Raw genomic sequence first — 16,897 nt, 5'->3', positions numbered from 1 at the left:
AAGGGGAAGCTACCATGAAAACTCCCCCAGACACTTGGCCAAGATGGCCGAGAAGCCAGGCACACATACCCACTTCCAAGAGGAATGCTAAGCATCCAGGAAGTTTCTTGCTTAAAGAATTTCCACAAGCAGTATGGAGGGAGGAACCCAGGGTCCTTCAGCCCTTTTCACAATGTGTGAGAGATGCCACTTAGTGTCAGCTGTTAAGACATATATGACAAAATTCTCTAACTAAATTATTCACCCAAGGATGGAACAAAATTCAGGAGCTGTGGAGTAAAGTGTGCACAGGACACTGAGATCAGACAACACATCTGTATCTCAGTTTTTTCACTCATTAGCTACGTGACCTCAGAAAAATTGTTTATTTCCTCCATGTCTCCTTTTCCTGCTCTGTAAAATGGGGATGACAGAACTACCCAAGTTTATTGGGAAACAAAAGGAGATAATCAATGTCGAGTGTCTAACACAATGCTTGACAAATAGTTGAGATTTTAGCCATGTGTCCCTTTATCCAAACTCAAACCACAAAACCATAGTGACTATATAGATCAGAAGTTGGCCAGTTTTTTTCTCTGAAGGGTCAGAGGATAAAAATTTCAGGTTTTGTGGGCCATGTGACCTCTCTCACAACCACTCAAGTCTGTTATTATGATGCAAAAGCAGCCATTGTCAATTATGTAGATGAATGGGCTTGTGTGTTCCAATAAAACGTTATTTTTCAACACTAAAACTGAATATAATTTTCATGTGTCATGTAACATTATTTTCCTTTGATTTTTTTAACCATTTTTAAAAATGTAAAAACCACTGTTAGCCCACGGGCCATACAAAAGTAGACAGTGGGCTGGATTTGGCCCTGGGGACCATGGTCGACAGACCCTGCTAAAGCTAAAGTGCCCAGAATACATGCAGTATTTAGAGGGCAGAATTCCTATGACATTTCAGATTTCATACTTTACTGAATCTTGTGAGTAGCTAGTTAACTCCCCTCAGCCTTTACTTTTCCATGTATAAAATGGTGCTCCTTGCCACCTACGTATTTTCTCAAGAATAATGAAAACATGGAGTGGATACAGTTCACGACCTTCTTTAAGTCACCCCATAACTTAAACTAATAAGTATCAGGTTAAATGCTTTAAGCAATCTAATTTATTTAATATTAATCAAATTATTATTACATTAAAATTATTTTAATATTAAAAAATAAACACTGTCTATTAAGTAAGGATGGTTATGCACTAACCAATTATGGAATTAATCACCATATTCTGAAAAGAGATGTGAATCATGTAATCATTGAAGTAGTTGGGAGTTAAAAAAAAAAAAAAGCCTCAGGACACATTTATGACTGTCCTCTTTGTAGAGCCATTCACACTCTGAATTGCTGGCCAAGGAAGGCAGGCAAAAGACACAAGCGTTTTGACATTTGTGAGGCTCTCCTGGCAGACAGCGTGAGGTGCAGACCAGCCGATCTTGGAAGGGCTAGTGAAGCACAACATATTTTAAAACTGCTGAATGAGAAGGAGAAGCCGCTCGTATGGTGCAGGACTAACCTGTTTCCAGGAATAAAACATACTTTACTTTCAAGATCGAGCCTCTGAGGAGTACGTGTATTTGTGGCAAGAATACAGGCCTACAGCACCTCTGACAATAAAAGAAGCAGCATGTAAGTCTTCCAGCTTCTTCTACTGGGACTGATCATTGTGAAGGTCACCTTGGTGGGGCCTGTTCTCTTAAGTGAAAACCATAAAAGCTGTGGTTTTCAAAGTCCCTCCTGTCCTATTCACACAGGAGGATGAAGGAAAGGACTCCCCCGGGAGTCCTTACATTGGGGCTGAGTGTAAATGCCAAGCACCCTTCTAAGTCCCCACAGGAGGAGAGTTTGGGGGTGACTGGGAGAAAGACTGCTGCTCCCCGAAATGAGGCCAAATCCTAGAAGAGAAGGATTTGGCGTAACCATTCCTTGGTCCCTTCCCCATCTCAGAAGATGGCCCTGGCAACTATGTGGTTGAACAGGGAGCAACAAACCCTCTAAAGAGAAGAATCGCACACCAGGACAACAATAACACCCCCCCCACACACACATGCACAAAGAGTGTGTTTGCCAGAAACATAAACCAGGGGTGGAAGAAGAGGCCAGGGGTGGAGAGAGGAGCTCTCCACTGTCCCCCGTGTCAAATACAATTACTATGCAGCAGCCTGCAGCCAGTCACCCCGAAGGAAACCCCACATGAGGAGCCAGGTGATTGAAGACTTAGGTGATCCCTGTCTTTCCTCTGCTTTGATTAGAGCATTTCCTCTCATTTAGAAATGAGATGTTTTTTGGTCTTAACTCTGTCGATGATAAATGGAGGGTGTGCTTTGTGCCGGGGGAATGCATAATGACATTCCTCAGGAACTGAGAAGGAGCACCACATCAGGAGTCTTTTTAGAAGTCTTATTGTGCACATGGGATGAAGTGGATGTTGCCAAAAAATTCCATTTGTGATTATTTTAATTTTATGCAACAAACTGAGCCATTGGTTGGGAGCACAGGGTCAAGACATCTGGGCCTTCGCCATTTCCAGGATCAGGGTGAGACAGAATAACTGGATTTTTCTTTCGCAAACAGAAGTGACCACAAGTTACAGATCCATAAGTCCAGAGCTCCTTGGGCTTCTTACTGGCACAAGCATACAACTGGCAGTTAATAAAGGACAGGAACAACAAAGTCTTACCCCTTCCTCTTTCAGCACAGCCTCGGTCCAACCATGACCAATGGATGTATTATGAGAAAAAAGAGTTAGTTCTCAGATATTAAAAATGGTTCCAGGGTTAATGAGAGTGCATCTGATTTCATTAACAAAAGTCAAAAGAAAAGGAATGCACCTAAGATATGGCAATGATATACTCATCGTGGAAGGTTCTGGAAGCCAATTTGCATGCGGGGCTTTAAAAGGAAAGGAGTACAGAGGAAAGATTGCAAAACTGAGAACTCAAAGCATCTGAGTTGGTCTCCAGGCTCTGGCACCTACACCGTGACTATGGGCAATTTACTTAATTTCCATGACCCTCAGCTTTATCTGTAGAATGAGGGTAACGAGAAGACATACAACCTCAGAGGGTTAGTGGAGGATGAAGGGAAACAAAGCATTGAAAAAGGGCTTTATAAACCGCGAAGTACCCATAGCAATAGTAGTCAGAGCTATCATCAAGGCAATCCTATTTTTTAAAAGATCAGGAAAAAAAATCAGGACTCCATTTAAAACAGTCAGTTCTGGGGCAGATTTAAGGTGTCAAAGCTAACAGTACAACAGCCCCTTCAAGCATGCACGATGTGCAGTGGGAAGTCTGCAACAGGGACCAGGACACAGCCAGCTACGTGCCCAGAGCAGACCCCCCAGCATAGTCAGCAGCCAGCCTGAGCACCCACCGAAAGACAGTGGTGAAAAAGAAACAAGTGGCTCGAGTTGGTGACTCTACCCATAATGTAGTGAGCTCGGCAAGAAAGACCATCCCAAGCTCTTGGACTCGGGAGCCAAGTCAAAGCGGTGGGCTGGCACGGAGGTCCTGCGGGTCAATCCAGAGACTCTCTCACTGCCATGGTCTGCATGGGCCGCAAGCAGGGGGGAGGTCATGCCAGAAGGGAGCTCCCAGGCGGGGCAGCTCTCCTCAACCCCCACATTACCTGATCCAGTGGCCAGGAACCAGGCCTCATTTGTCTTTCCGGAGTTTTCTCTTTCTATGAACTGAACTTTGCCCAGTTCTGTCCTCATAGGGTAGACACTGCTAACCTTGCCTTCATTTGTAAGGCTCTCCTTAGAGCTCACTCCAACTGGAGCATCCTTGGGAGTCAAGGATAACAGAGCTAGTGAACACTGGAAGCTGGCACTCGGGTACCAGGCATTCAGAAGAAAGAGAGAGCAGGGCAGGGCACGGGAGAACCAGCCCATGACATACTGGGAAACCACGCACAGCCACTGACAAAACCCATATCCAAGCACACAAAGCCCACACTGAATGGATGATGCTCCAGAACAGAAAGAGGTACCTGTGAGAAACTCACTTCTACTCAGCTCCACGTTCTCTTTCCCAGAGAGGAAGTGTAGCTCATACATATATATGCATGCACAGCGTGAAAAGCATTCAGCATAACATACCTCAGAGTCAGTAAAAAAGTTGTAAAGGAGGACATCATCAAATTCTAAACCTTTCGCTTCATACACGGTTAGCACAAGGGCTAACCCCAGCTCTTCCGGAATTTTCTCCTTTGCCATTTCATTAGCTACAAGGATTACCTGGGGGAGAAGGAAAGAAGAAGGAGATAGGAAAGAGAAAACATCAAATTCTACAAAAAGGGATCTTGCAAAGCTCAGTCCATTTGTGTGGGAGGCAGGTAACATCTTTAAAAAGAAGTGGCCTGCCTGGATTTGGTAAACCAAGCTAGCTGAAATATTAACAACTGCTCCCTCACCCAGATCTGAAATTGACCCATTCTGGCAGAGGAGCTATTGCACTCTATGCTGTGGAATAATTCGTTCTCCCAAACCTTTTTCCAACTGCAAACTGCCTTTGATGTCACAACATGAAATCCCAAAAAGCTCACCTGGTGGGCTCCGAATTCAATAGGCTGGGTTTTCCTTTTGTTCCCTCGTAGCAAAATTGCCAAGTCGCTCACACTACAAGACTCCAAGACAGTTGGCTTGGGACCATCAAAGAGGCCAGAATCCCTGGGGAGGCGATCAAAAGACTCCGGGAAATAGAACTGAAGTAAATCCACGACCCCAGATGCCAGACTGAGGATCCCTGAGGTAGAACAGAAAACACATGTCACATATGGAGCAACACGACAATAACATGGCTGTGGGTTTTGGTTTTGGTTTTGGTTTTGGTTTTGGTGCTTTTGTGCTTTGTTTGGTTTTTTAATTTGGGCTTTGGCTTTTTCTCTTGAGAAGCAATATTGGTCCTGATAGTATGGATAATTGCAAGTCAGATTCTAGTTCCCATTAGATTACCACTCTGCCCCTGCGTGATATTACTCCCAGTACAGGGGACGAAGGCAGAGATGCGTTGCTAAGGAGGTTCTGTTGGCTCTCGTTCCTGACCTATACTCATATTAGAAAAAATTACCTCATAGAGAAAAATCAAGACAGAAATATAAACAATTAGAGCTGTTAGAAAGCTAATATAAGCAGCTGGCATGGATGGTAAGGGAACAAAAATTATTCGGACCCTCTCACTGGAGCTTGGAGCCGTAGAGATGTTGTCATGGTAACAGCAGGGCTGAATGTTAGGTGGGGGCAGCAACCAAGGCCCCCATCACCTCCCCATCAGGTTTATACCCAGCCAAGAGGACTATCCTAAGAAAAAAGGTAGAACTGGAGAAAGGATTTCGTGAAGAGCTTTCTCCCTGGGTCCCCTTGCTTATCTAAGCTCTGAGTCACGTTGCCAGTCATGAGGAATGAACACTACCACAAGACAGGCACCTTTATAAAAATATCCCATTTAATCATTAAGACTGCCCAGTGACATAGACCGGACAATCCCACCCTTACAAGCAAAGACTCCAAGGTCTAAGGAGTTAGTAAAACCTCCACGTGACAGGATTTGAAGCTGAACTGAACACAGATCATCCTGGGTCTTCTCCATGGTTCACTTTGTGCCATGTGCCCTCTGCCTGATAGCAGGTAGAATGCCGTGTTCTTGGCAGAACACCATGAAACAGGCATACATGTCCCCACTGCCATCACCAAATAATAAGGAGAAACTTTACTTCCCAGTAGTAATATTATTAGATGCATACAGCCGGGAGCACAAGTGGAAACTGCCAAATCTAAGCAAATCAGCTGCTACTGGGGTCCCCTCCTCCTTAAAAGCTAGCAAAGGCCAGAGATGTACATTAGTGGGAGAATTAAAAAAGGGCACAGAAGTTTGGAATGCAGTGATAAATGGGAATCCACTGAAATGCCCTTCTAGAGAAACTAGATAGATAATTTTTAAACGAGCCTACCCAAAGAATAAAAGATGGTTCCACCATAAAAAGGAATGAAACTCTGACACATCCTACACCATGGAGGAACCTTGAAAACGTCATGCTAATAACTTAGCCAGACACAAAAGGCCACATATTGTATGATTCCTCTTCCATGAAATGTCCAGAATAGGCAAATCCATAGAGACAGAAAGTAGATTGGTGATTCCCGGGGGGGGGGGGGATGAGGAGTGACTGCTAATGGTATAGGGTTGGGTTTCTTTTTGGGGTAATGAAAATGTGCTGGAATTAGATAGTGGTAATGGCCGCACAGCCTTGTGGGTAAATTAAAACCACTACACTGTATATTTTAAGGGGTGAATGTTATGGTATGTGAATCTCAATTTAAAAAAAAAAACGTAAGGGAAAATATTCACTAAACGGAGGATATATCCACTACATGATCAATAATTACAGTGTGTGTGACACACGCATTTAATGTCTATAAAGAAAAAAGATCAAAAGTAAATGAAACAAAATGTTTGCAGTGAGTGACCTTACAGGTTGCTTGTAATTTTTTTTTTAACATTTTAGGTGTTTTATAAAGTCCTTAAAATCTAGTACATATGATTTGGGCTTTTTCTGCCTCTATACACAGAAACATATACACAGTCTTCCCTCCATTCCAAGATGGGGTTTATGTAGTCATTGTCCTAACAGGTTACTTAGCAAAAACATCAATATCGCTCCCAGGAACAGCGCCTCTGCCATGCTCTGTTTTGCCAATCAGAAAGGTTGTTGGCCCCAGACCAGTGGCACTGAACCAGAGGGTCAATCAGAATGAGGGGCTCATTCAACCACTCATGCCAGATCCTTCTACTGGGTCCAACCACAGAAAACTGGAGCCACTTCCTGAGGACAGAAAGAGTGAGTTCTGTGCAGCACACAGTGCCAAGCAGAGGAGGAACTCAGTAAACGTCTCCCGAACAGAGGCGCGAGGGCCAGGGCTCCATTTCCTATTAAGAGACTAAATTACTACACAATCTGAGTCCCAGGTTATAAGACCACGAAAGAACAAAGTGTTGAACTGCCCAGACCCAGCCAGCTCCTGTGATTTTTTTTTCAAATGCGACCTCAGGGAGGACTTCCAGAGCCCTGGTAAGCTGGGCTGAGTTTGTGTGGTGCAGCTACACTCTAGGAGGCCACCTGCCTTCTAATAACCTTCTGACTTCTTGGCTAAACAAATCAGAATTTTAATCTCATTTTACAATGTGTGTGTTTGTGTGTGTGGTATGCATCTTCTCTTTCCACCGAGCCACAGCCTACCTGAGCTTCATCTAGAAGAAGAGCATCTATCAAACCCTACAATAAACATCAGACTTAAATGGTAAAATATTAAAAATATTCCCATTATGCAGCCATCAAAAGGAATGAGATCTTGCCATTTGGCAACGACTTAGTTGGAACTGGAGGGTATTATGCTGAGCGAAATAAGTCAATCAGAGAAAGACATGTATCATATGACCTCATTGGTATGAGGAATTCTTAATCTCAGGAAACAAACTGAGGGTTGCTGGAGTGGGGGGGGTGGGAGGGATGGGGTGGTTAGGTGATAGACATTGGGGAGGGTATGTGCTATGGTGAGCACTGTGAATTGTGCAAGACTGATGAATCACAGATTTGTACCTCTGAAACAAATAATGCAATATATGTTTAAAAAAAAAAGAAAGAAAAGAAAAAGATAGTAGGAAGGGAAAAATGAAGCAGGGGAAATCGGAGGGGGAGATGAACCATGAGAGACGATGGGCTCTGAGAAACAAACTGAGGGTTCTAGAGGGGAGGGGGTGGGGGGATGGGTTAGCCTGGTGATGGGTATTAAAGAGGGCATGTACTGCATGGAGCACTGGGTGTTATACACAAACAATGAATCATGGAACACTACATCAAAAACTAATGATGTAATGTATGGTGATTAACATAATAAAAAAATATTCCCATTAACTTCAGAAATAACACACAGATGCCTGTTAAAGCTTCTGCTTAAGGCCCTAGCCAATGAAATATAGCAGGAAAAAACAAATGATAAATATAGAAAAGAAGATAAAGACTGCCCTTACCTGCAGAAAAATGACAAAATCTGAAAGTTAGAATGTTCAGCATGATTGTTAGATTGACCGGATCAACATATAAAAACCGACAGCATTCCTCTATACCAGTAATAACTGATAGAAAATGTAAAAAAAAAAAAGAAAAAGACACAGCCATGATAGTAACAAAAGATATAAGATCCCTAGGATAAATCCAACAGCTGTGTAAAATGTGTGGGGAAAATAATAAAATATTATTTCGGCACTAAAAGAAGACCTGAATAGAGAAAAATGCCAAGGTCATGGTTCAGAAATCCCAATGATGTAAAGATGTGAATTCTTCCCAGAGAGCCATAAATTCGGTGAAATTCCAGTCAACATTACAGAGTCAGAGAATCTGATAACTATGACAAATGTGATATCATGCTAACAGTACAAGAACAGACAAATGAGACAAATCAAAGAAAACAGTGAGCCCAGAAACAGAGTCCCAGATACATAAGAAAAGCAGCCTTACAAATCAGAGGCAAGGATGCACCTCGCAGTGAATGGCGTCAGCACAGAATCTCCATATGGAAAAAAGTAAAATTAGATCAGAGAAGGGTTAGTTCAATAAAGACAATGTCACACCACACATACATTTTAGATAGACTAAATTTAGTTACTTAAATTTACCCAAATTTAAATACCTGCCTACATATTAAAAGCAAAATTTAAAACCATGAGAAAATTATATAGGAGAATATCTTACTAACTCCAGACCAGAAAAATTTAAGACACCAAAGAGCAAATCGTAAAAGAAAACATTCGTAATTTTAAAGTATCTTCCTACTAAAGAACACCATCACTCATTTGTGATGCCCCTTTACTGTAACAAAGTTAAAAAGATAAGCCCTGCAATTTTTATAATCAACAAAGGATGCAAAGGCAAAAATTCATAGAGAATTCTTAACAAATCGGTAAGAAAAACAACTCATTAAAAGGGTAGGCAAAGGATAACAGGCAATTAACAAAATACAGAATCGCCGGTAAACACACAAAAAGACGCCACGTCTCAAGAAAATGGAAATTCAAACTATACCAGATACCCTTTCACACCCATTCCAAGAGTAAAGCAAGAAAGAGGACATAACATAGATCCAGAGAGATTTGCTCAGGAAGGTTCACTCCAGGATTGTATGTCACAGTGAAAAACTGCCAGGAGCCTAATGTTCATTACTGGAAAATGAGTAACAAACTGTGGTACAGCCCTAAAATGGAATGCTAACACTAGTTAGAAATGCAAGGTCTAGAGCTTCGCATCATCAATATGCAGAATCCCAAAATGTAACATGAAGCAAAAATACAAAGTGGCAGAAAGATATGTCTGGCATGATCCCATTAAATAAAGTAAAATGATACTCTATATTGTTCATGGACATGCAGGACACAGGAGGTGAATTGTGTGAGCATTTTATAAACCTAAAGGAAGGATTCTGACATGGATGGTATGTTTTTCAAACCCTGCATGCCTCGGTGTCCTTTGTAAAATGGGAAGGCTGCCTACCTGGCAGGGTCGTTGTGAGGATGAAGTAGAGGTGGTCTACATCGGCTGCCTAGCATCACGCCTGGCACAGAGAAGGGGCACAACTGAGGTTTGAGTTAAAAGCATCTGAGTGTGTGCTATCTCCCATCACCCCGTAGGCCTCTTTTTTGGCTTCTTGAGAGAAAAGCCGCTTTGGGAATTAATGACTTAGAACTGGCACAAGAATGTGCTTCCAAAGTGCTTTAACAAAAGCAGTTTAAATGTTCCCCTGTAATGTTTTCATGTCATGGCAAGGTCCCTAAAATGTAATTTCCACTCCACCACAGCTTGAATTATCAACCTACAAATGACGAGCGGCAGAAACCATAAGACTTCTTGTTCATGGGTGCATTTCCCAACAAACTCCAAGATACTGTCCTTACTTCAGCTACAAAAGCCTAACCAAGGCAGCGCAAGATGATACCCAAGCACCTCCCCTGCAGGCAAGCACAAAGCCCAGACATACCCGAATGGGACCTGTAATTCTGGTACAGCTGGTGGATCTTCTTGGGCTTCCGGACCGCACACTGCTTGTCCACGGTGTTTCTACTGGCGTAGTGGAACAGAGAGCGAAGGTCACTGAAGCGGAAGGCCACGCCCTTCATGATGCTCTGGGCCGTGTCCCCCGTGAGGAACATGGCGTTGGGGTCATTGATGCATTTCATCAGCAGTGTCAGCTCGGCTTGGGTGAAGTCCTGAATCTCATCGCCATAGAGCTCATGGATGGACCATGGGAGCACCTTGAGTTTCGACAGCCTCCGGGAGAGGTTATACAGAACATCTTCTTCGTCGAAATAACCTTTCTGAGACCTGATCTGCTGGTACAGGCAGAAGAGACTGTAGATCTCGCTCCGGTCTTCCTTGAAATTGGGGGACCGCTTCCTCCCTAATTTCTTATACATTTCTTCTGTGAGCCTCCCCTGGGGGCAGCTGAGGGCTTCAAAAGACCCCTTCAGAAAAGATTTTATTTCTTTCCAAATCAATGCGGGGTTGTAGGAGGTTTTCCCTTTGATCATTTTGGGCCATATTTCATTGGTGAACACCTCAAATGTCACAAACACCCGGGGGTCACTGTCACACGTACGTGTTTCTGCAGCTTTATCCTCCTCGCCATTGTCCCCATCTGCCTCAGCCTCCTCCTCATCCTCCTGCCAGTTGGGGATGGTCAGCTCTTCCTGGGTGGACCATCCCACAATGGCTCTTTTCAAGCTGCCGTCTTCATTTCTCAGAAAAAATGGTTTGGGCAGGGAAGCATCAAGCAGGAGGAGCAGCTGCCTGGAAGTGACAAAGAGAGGAAAGTTCTCGTCCCTTAAGTCCTGAAGTTTGTGGACACTGGATTCCAGTGGTTTGTAGTGACTGGTGGCCTTGGTAGACTTGGAAAGCTCAATGAAATTCCTCTGCACCTCCTGGCACAGGACATGGTTCTTGGTCACGAAGATCTGATGTAAATGCTCCAGCTGGTGGGGATGCTCTGTGGCGCACACTTCCACCACCTGGCCAGGCTCGCCCAGCGCCCCGCTGGGTCCCGCTGCACAGGCTTCGCTATCCCGCTCCTCGTCCATGCCGTCCGCTGTTTCCGCTTCCATGGAACCTTCCTGGTCCTCCTCCTTGTCCTCTTCGTCCGTCTGGGGACCTTCCTTTCCGGGTTCCACTTCCAACCTTCTCTTCACCCACAACTGCTTGGTCAGTAGCGGGCTTCCTGCCTGCTCAGCCTTCTCCCAGTAAATGTGGAATTTCTTCCACAGCCTGTACAAGCAGCAAGTTGTCTTCCCAGTGCCGCTCCGCCCAATGAGGATGATGGGCTCCAGTGGCCTGGGGTTGAGGTCAATCACGGCATACTCCAGCTCACCCACCCTGAAGGGGTACTCCACTGTCGCTGTTGTGTCGTTGAGGATGTTGGAGGCCATGCTGTTGCTAAAGCTGTGGAACTTCATGATGTTATACTCCGTCTCCACAGCGCTGGCCGGTGGGAAATACTCGGGGTTCACATGCTCCTGGCTCTTCTCGGCCTCCGTGTCCTCCACGTAGCAGCGGGGTATGCGCTTTTGGACTTTCACATTGGCTGACACCTGGCCTTGGTGGATGCCCTTCAGCTTCTTCCGCAGGACACAGGACCGGCCCCGGTTGTAGGCGCTACAGATGGCCCTGATGGAGTCCGACAGCTTGCAGTGGTCCAAGACGATGTCCCAGATCCGGATGATTTCTGTGTAGACCCGACCCGACTTCTCCGGGCTGTGCAGGTTCCGCTCTGTGGCAGCGATGATCTTCTCCGGGTTCTCACTGCATCGAGGGGAGAAGTCAATGGCCAGCTCCCACAGCATTCGAGACCCCTTGTCCAGCTTGGCCTCGAAGAGCTGGATGCTTCCCTGCAGGTGCTTCAGCCGTTTCTGCAGGCCCTGCGTCCACTCACCATTCCCCAGCTGCTGGATAGCTAGGATGATTTTCTTCTTCATGACCTTCGTCATGACCTTACTGGACAGCTTTTTCAGCATTTCCGAAGTGCACTCGATCTCCCACGTCATGTTCTCAAAGTCCTGGAGGCAGACTTCGATCTCCTGCGTGTTCTGGCTGCCTGGATCATCGCTGCCCTCACTCCCTCTGTGGCCAGCAGGCATGAGCTGCGAGGCCCCAAGGCCTGCCTGAGCACATCCACCCCCTGCCTCAAGGACGCTGTGGTTGTTCCCACTAGAGTCAGAGCCTTGAGGCCCCAGGGCTCGCTGGAGCTCGTCCTTCTTTGCTTCTGTACCAATGCCTATCTCCAGAGGCTCAGAGTCCTGAGGACAGTCCTCGGGGAGGGACGTATCCAATTCAACCTGCTGAATTAAACCCATGATGTCCTGCACCAGGCGGTCTCTCAGAGAGCAGGGCCTGACAGCTCCAGGCTCCTGCCCCATCGCCTGGGCATCCGGGAGAGTCTCCCAGCTGTCGGGGACCATGGTTCCTTCGGGCAGGGTCCTGGCAGGGACGCTGCATGGCAGTGACTTGGATGAACCCTGGGACTTGAGCTGAGACGTGTGACCAGAGGCAGTGGGCCTCGGGAGCTTCCCTGGGTGGGCAGTAGAGTCCTGCCGGCTCCTCCGCTTGCTCTCCATCAGAGCTTTGTTCCAGGCCAAGAGCAGAGCATCGTTCTTCTTAATCCGGTGCCTCGCGTCTTTGCCTTCTTTGTTCTTCAAGTTCAAGTTGATGTCAAACTTCACCAGCAGGTCTATCAGCTTCTTCATGCGCTTCAGCATGCCCTTCTGGAAGATGATGTGCATCAGCGTGTTCCCATTGCTATCCTGGCTGTTGGGGTTGAGGTAGAAAAATTCAGTGGGTTTGGACCAGAAGAGATCCAACAGGTAGCTGAGGAAGTTAAAACCGGTGTCAGCTGAAAGACATAAACAAAACGCTTTGAGTGCTGAGCCGCTCTTCCCAGGGAACAGAGACCCCTGGATCTGGAGAGATGCCAGCCAGAGGCATCTCAGAATGCCACACCTCCCCAAGCACTTGATAACCCAGTGGTTGAAAACCAGGAACAATTTGCCCCCAAGGGATATCTGGCCACGTCTGGAGGACAGCCAACTTTGAAACTTAAGAATCCTCCTCAATCAACCCACCCTGACCATTCACCATGATGGTTGCTCCTTCTCATCCAGCTATGGGTGAGGGGCCAGGAGATAATGGGTGGGCCTGACCAAGAAACAGTCCTTTTTCAGATCATTGGTTTTCCCAATAGGAAAGATGAAAAAGCATAGCATCAGTTCTAATATCCAGCTTCCTCTTCAAAGAAAAGACTGCTTAAAAAATAAAGGCCTACCTTTGATGTCTAAAAAGATGTGGAGTGCTGCATGCAAAGGAGTATCACCTTCCGTGAGGGAGATACTGCGGGGGTCTGCACCCTTGGTCAAGAGAAGAAACGCCAGCTCAAAGTCCTCATGTTTCAGGCACATGACAAGCGGCGTCTCCTGGCTGTCATGGAGACCCTCGGGCAAGGCTGAGGAGGCAGAGGAGAAAGGCACATCCCCATGAAGGATGTACCCTGTGACAAGTAACCGCCCGGCTCACCTGAAGAGGAGGGGACCGCTTCTGCCTTATACTCCAAGGGAAGAGCTGATGCTGACCTGACTTCTGAGGCGAAGGCTTCCCAGAGCCCTTAAAGTGAAAGCCCAACTCCTTCTGGTGTCCCATTCATGGGCCGTGCCTCTCCCCACTCTCCTGCTCCCCTTCGTGTCCCAGGGTCCCGTCTTCAGCCCTGCCCGGTAGTGTGGACAGGACCCGGGAACAACGGAAACCCCAGTGCCTGCCTAACACCCTACCTGATACACAGTCGGTGATGGGGATATGAGCATGGCTTCCTACGTCCATTGCTTCTATGACGCTTCTTCCTGAGGATGCCCATCTACCCTCAAATGGCATCTTCCCTGACACCTCTCCACCCCCAATATCAGCTTCCCTTTAGCTTGGTCCATGCTTCCCCTCTGCACCGCAGTCTCCGTGACCTGCACCCCTGCAATCTGCACACCCCCACACAGCAGCCACGCTTTCACTTTGCCCCTGGTCCCCAGCACCCAATTCCAGGGAGGCGCTTCATAAACGCTGGCTGACTCAGGAATAAAACAGGAAGCCCATGACCGCCGCAGTTTCTAGGCAAAGGTAGTAACATTCCACTCGAGGAATGGTTTTGAAGAAATAAACTATAGGAGGCATGCCATCGACCTTTTGGAAACTGTGGGGACAGCCAATGCCCAAAGGCTTTGTATGGCACTTTGAGAGCGAAGGACCAATAAAGGACATTCCCTCTTAAACAGCTGAGCAAGCAGAAAACCACACGACCGCAGTGCTCTTCCAAGAACCTGCATGCGTGAGCTCATTTGACATTCAAAACAGCCCTAAGAGGACTGTTATCATTCCTATTTTATAAACAAGGAGATGGAGGCAGATATAGCATGCCCAAGGCCACACAACTAGTAGTGGCAGTAGTAGCGGGGGTGGGGATTGGGGGCAGGAGTAGGCTGGTGTTTCCAATCAGTTTTAAAATAAAACCCAGTCCAGAGCACCTCGGTGGCTCAGTCAGTTAGGCATCTGCCTTTGGCTCAGGCCATGATCTCATGATCCTGGGACTGAGTCCCACACTGGGTTCCCCTGCTGGAGTCTGCTTCTCCCTCTCCCTCTGCCCTTCCCTCCACTCATGCTCTCTCTCTGTCTCTCTCAAATAAATAAATTAAATCTTTACAAAATAAATTAAAAAAAAAAAAAAAACGCAATCCAGCAAGACGCTGGCTCTCTCCAGACATACATCCAGCCAAGTGTGATTGCGCTGAGTATAGTGGTAGATGTATCCACCCACCAACTATTCGACTGTTTCTTTACAAAGAAGCACCTTAAATCCTAATCCGCCAATTAGAAACGAATGCTGGAGAGTTGACAGGGACTCACACAGCATACTGAGTGCAGGGAAAAGTCCAGCCGGCAGTCAGGAGGAAAGGACCCTGTGTGCCACACCCGGGGCCAAGGGCCCCCTGCACGCACCTGAGGTCTCTCACACAAGGCAGAAGAAAAGACAAGAGGTGACTAGGATTCACAAAGATGCAGAGTTCCTACAAGGCCAGAACCCACTAACAGGGCATTAACCCAGTCACTGTTGCAAAATGAGAAGCTATGGAGGAAGAGAATGGGCCAGAATTTAAAGGAGTCTCCAAAGTCAAGTGAAAGACCCGGGACCAGTGGCGTCCCAAGGGACAAGTCCCCAGTGTCCATCATGAGCATTCTCACCTCCACTGTCGATGAGGCAGCCCAGGAGCTGCATCCTCCGAGGGTCCCAGGTGCTGAGGCGGGGGATGACAGCACAGAGGTCAAGGTCTGAGAAGTTGCAGTCCTTGATGAGACAGTCTCCCAGCGGTGGCTCCCCACTCACTTTGCGGGTCAGCAACAGAAGCACTTCTGGCCATTTCTGTTTCTCCAGTAAAAACTTGATGAAGGTGTTGGCGCAGTCACGGTTAATGTCACAGACCAGGTCAGGAGGAATTTCTTTCAAAAATAAGAATACACCACACTCCCAAAAAGGTTCACATGACTCCTGCCCCCAGATACCACCCAACACATTTAGGCATAATTAACAAGAATTATCCGTAGGTATTTTTAACCTCTGGGGAAAATATAAGCAAGTAATTACTTTGGGCAGCTACTGAACCACTCGTAAATGTTGGTATAAGCACCGGAGGTGTGACCTTCTTGGGAAGGTCAGAAATATTTTAAGGGGAGTAGAGTCTGGCCCAGGAGGAGAGCAGAACTGACTGTCTTGGAGAATACGTGAGTCGGGGCAGTCTACTGAGATCAGAAGGGCAAGAGCCCAGCTTAAGTTTTGCATAATATTAAAAGTGTTCTGCTTAAGGAGCACTGAAATACAGGGAGACACTGTAGAATAATTAAAAAGTTAAGAGTTAAGAGCATTCTATAATTTGTCTGGCAACCCTACCAGTAAGAAAGCAGGAAGAAAGAGAAGGAAAGAAATCAAGAGTTAACCTAAATAAGAGCAATTTAATTTGCATTTGCTAGTTTTTGCTTCCCACCATTCTCCAGGATTTCTAACACGAATATTCATTTTAATATTTAATATTTAATTTGAAAACAAGAAAAACAATTCTGTGTGCAGGACCCTGGACCAAGTGCTCGACATCCATCATCTCAGCAGATTAGTACCCTGGTTAATGGAAGAGTGAAGGAACTGACGCTTAAGAAGTTAAATAATTGGCCCGAGGTCACAGATCTGCTAAGTGGTAGAATTAAGATGAAAATGTAAAACTCCAAGCCTTAAACACTAAGATCTGCTGCATCCCCTGAAGAGCATTTTTGTTCCGCTGGCCACCCCTTCCCACATTCTCTAGAAAATTAAGAAATCTCAACCCTTTGAATGTGAATGAATGCGTTACAGTCCATGCTGACTGCCAATCTAAAAAATACTAAATTTCACCCACTTAGGGTTTCTAGAATCTTCCCTAATTATTATCTAAAATGTGTCATCTGAAGTTCTTTTCTAGAACTTTCCTGATTTCCCCACAATGAAAAAAAATTAACATTCAATTCCACAATAACCTTATATACCAACATTAGCCAATATCTATTTTTTTTAATTTTTATTTATTTATTTGACAGAGAGAGACACAGTGAGAGAGGGAACACAAGCAGGGGGAGTGGGAGGGGGAGAAGCAGGCTTCCTGCGGAATGGGGAGCCCGATGCGGGGCTCGATCCCAGGATCCTGGGATCATGACCTGAGCTGAAGGCAGACGCTTAACGACTGAGCCACCCAGTCACCC

General features: G+C 46.0%; 1 protein-coding gene across 1 annotated transcript in view; it reads right to left on the bottom strand.

The window, feature by feature from the left end:
* Positions 1–16,897, bottom strand: part of TRANK1 (tetratricopeptide repeat and ankyrin repeat containing 1) — an 82,909-nt gene that overhangs the window by 24,355 nt on the left and 41,657 nt on the right. The window contains exons 10-14 of the mRNA XM_025884638.2: positions 15,356–15,610; positions 13,401–13,577; positions 10,071–12,971; positions 4,589–4,788; positions 4,143–4,280 (exon numbers count right to left, since the gene is read on the bottom strand). Of these exons, the coding sequence (XP_025740423.1) occupies positions 4,143–4,280; positions 4,589–4,788; positions 10,071–12,971; positions 13,401–13,577; positions 15,356–15,610 (3,671 nt within the window). The remainder of the gene's footprint in view (positions 1–4,142; positions 4,281–4,588; positions 4,789–10,070; positions 12,972–13,400; positions 13,578–15,355; positions 15,611–16,897) is intronic.

The sequence above is a fragment of the Callorhinus ursinus genome, unplaced genomic scaffold (genome assembly GCF_003265705.2).
Source record: "Callorhinus ursinus isolate GAN/ISIS: 27379988/994484 unplaced genomic scaffold, GSC_fseal_2.0 scaffold1, whole genome shotgun sequence".
Taxonomy (NCBI): Eukaryota; Metazoa; Chordata; class Mammalia; order Carnivora; family Otariidae; genus Callorhinus; species Callorhinus ursinus.
Note: the sequence above shows the minus strand (reverse complement) of the source record. Positions and strands in the feature narration are given on the sequence as shown.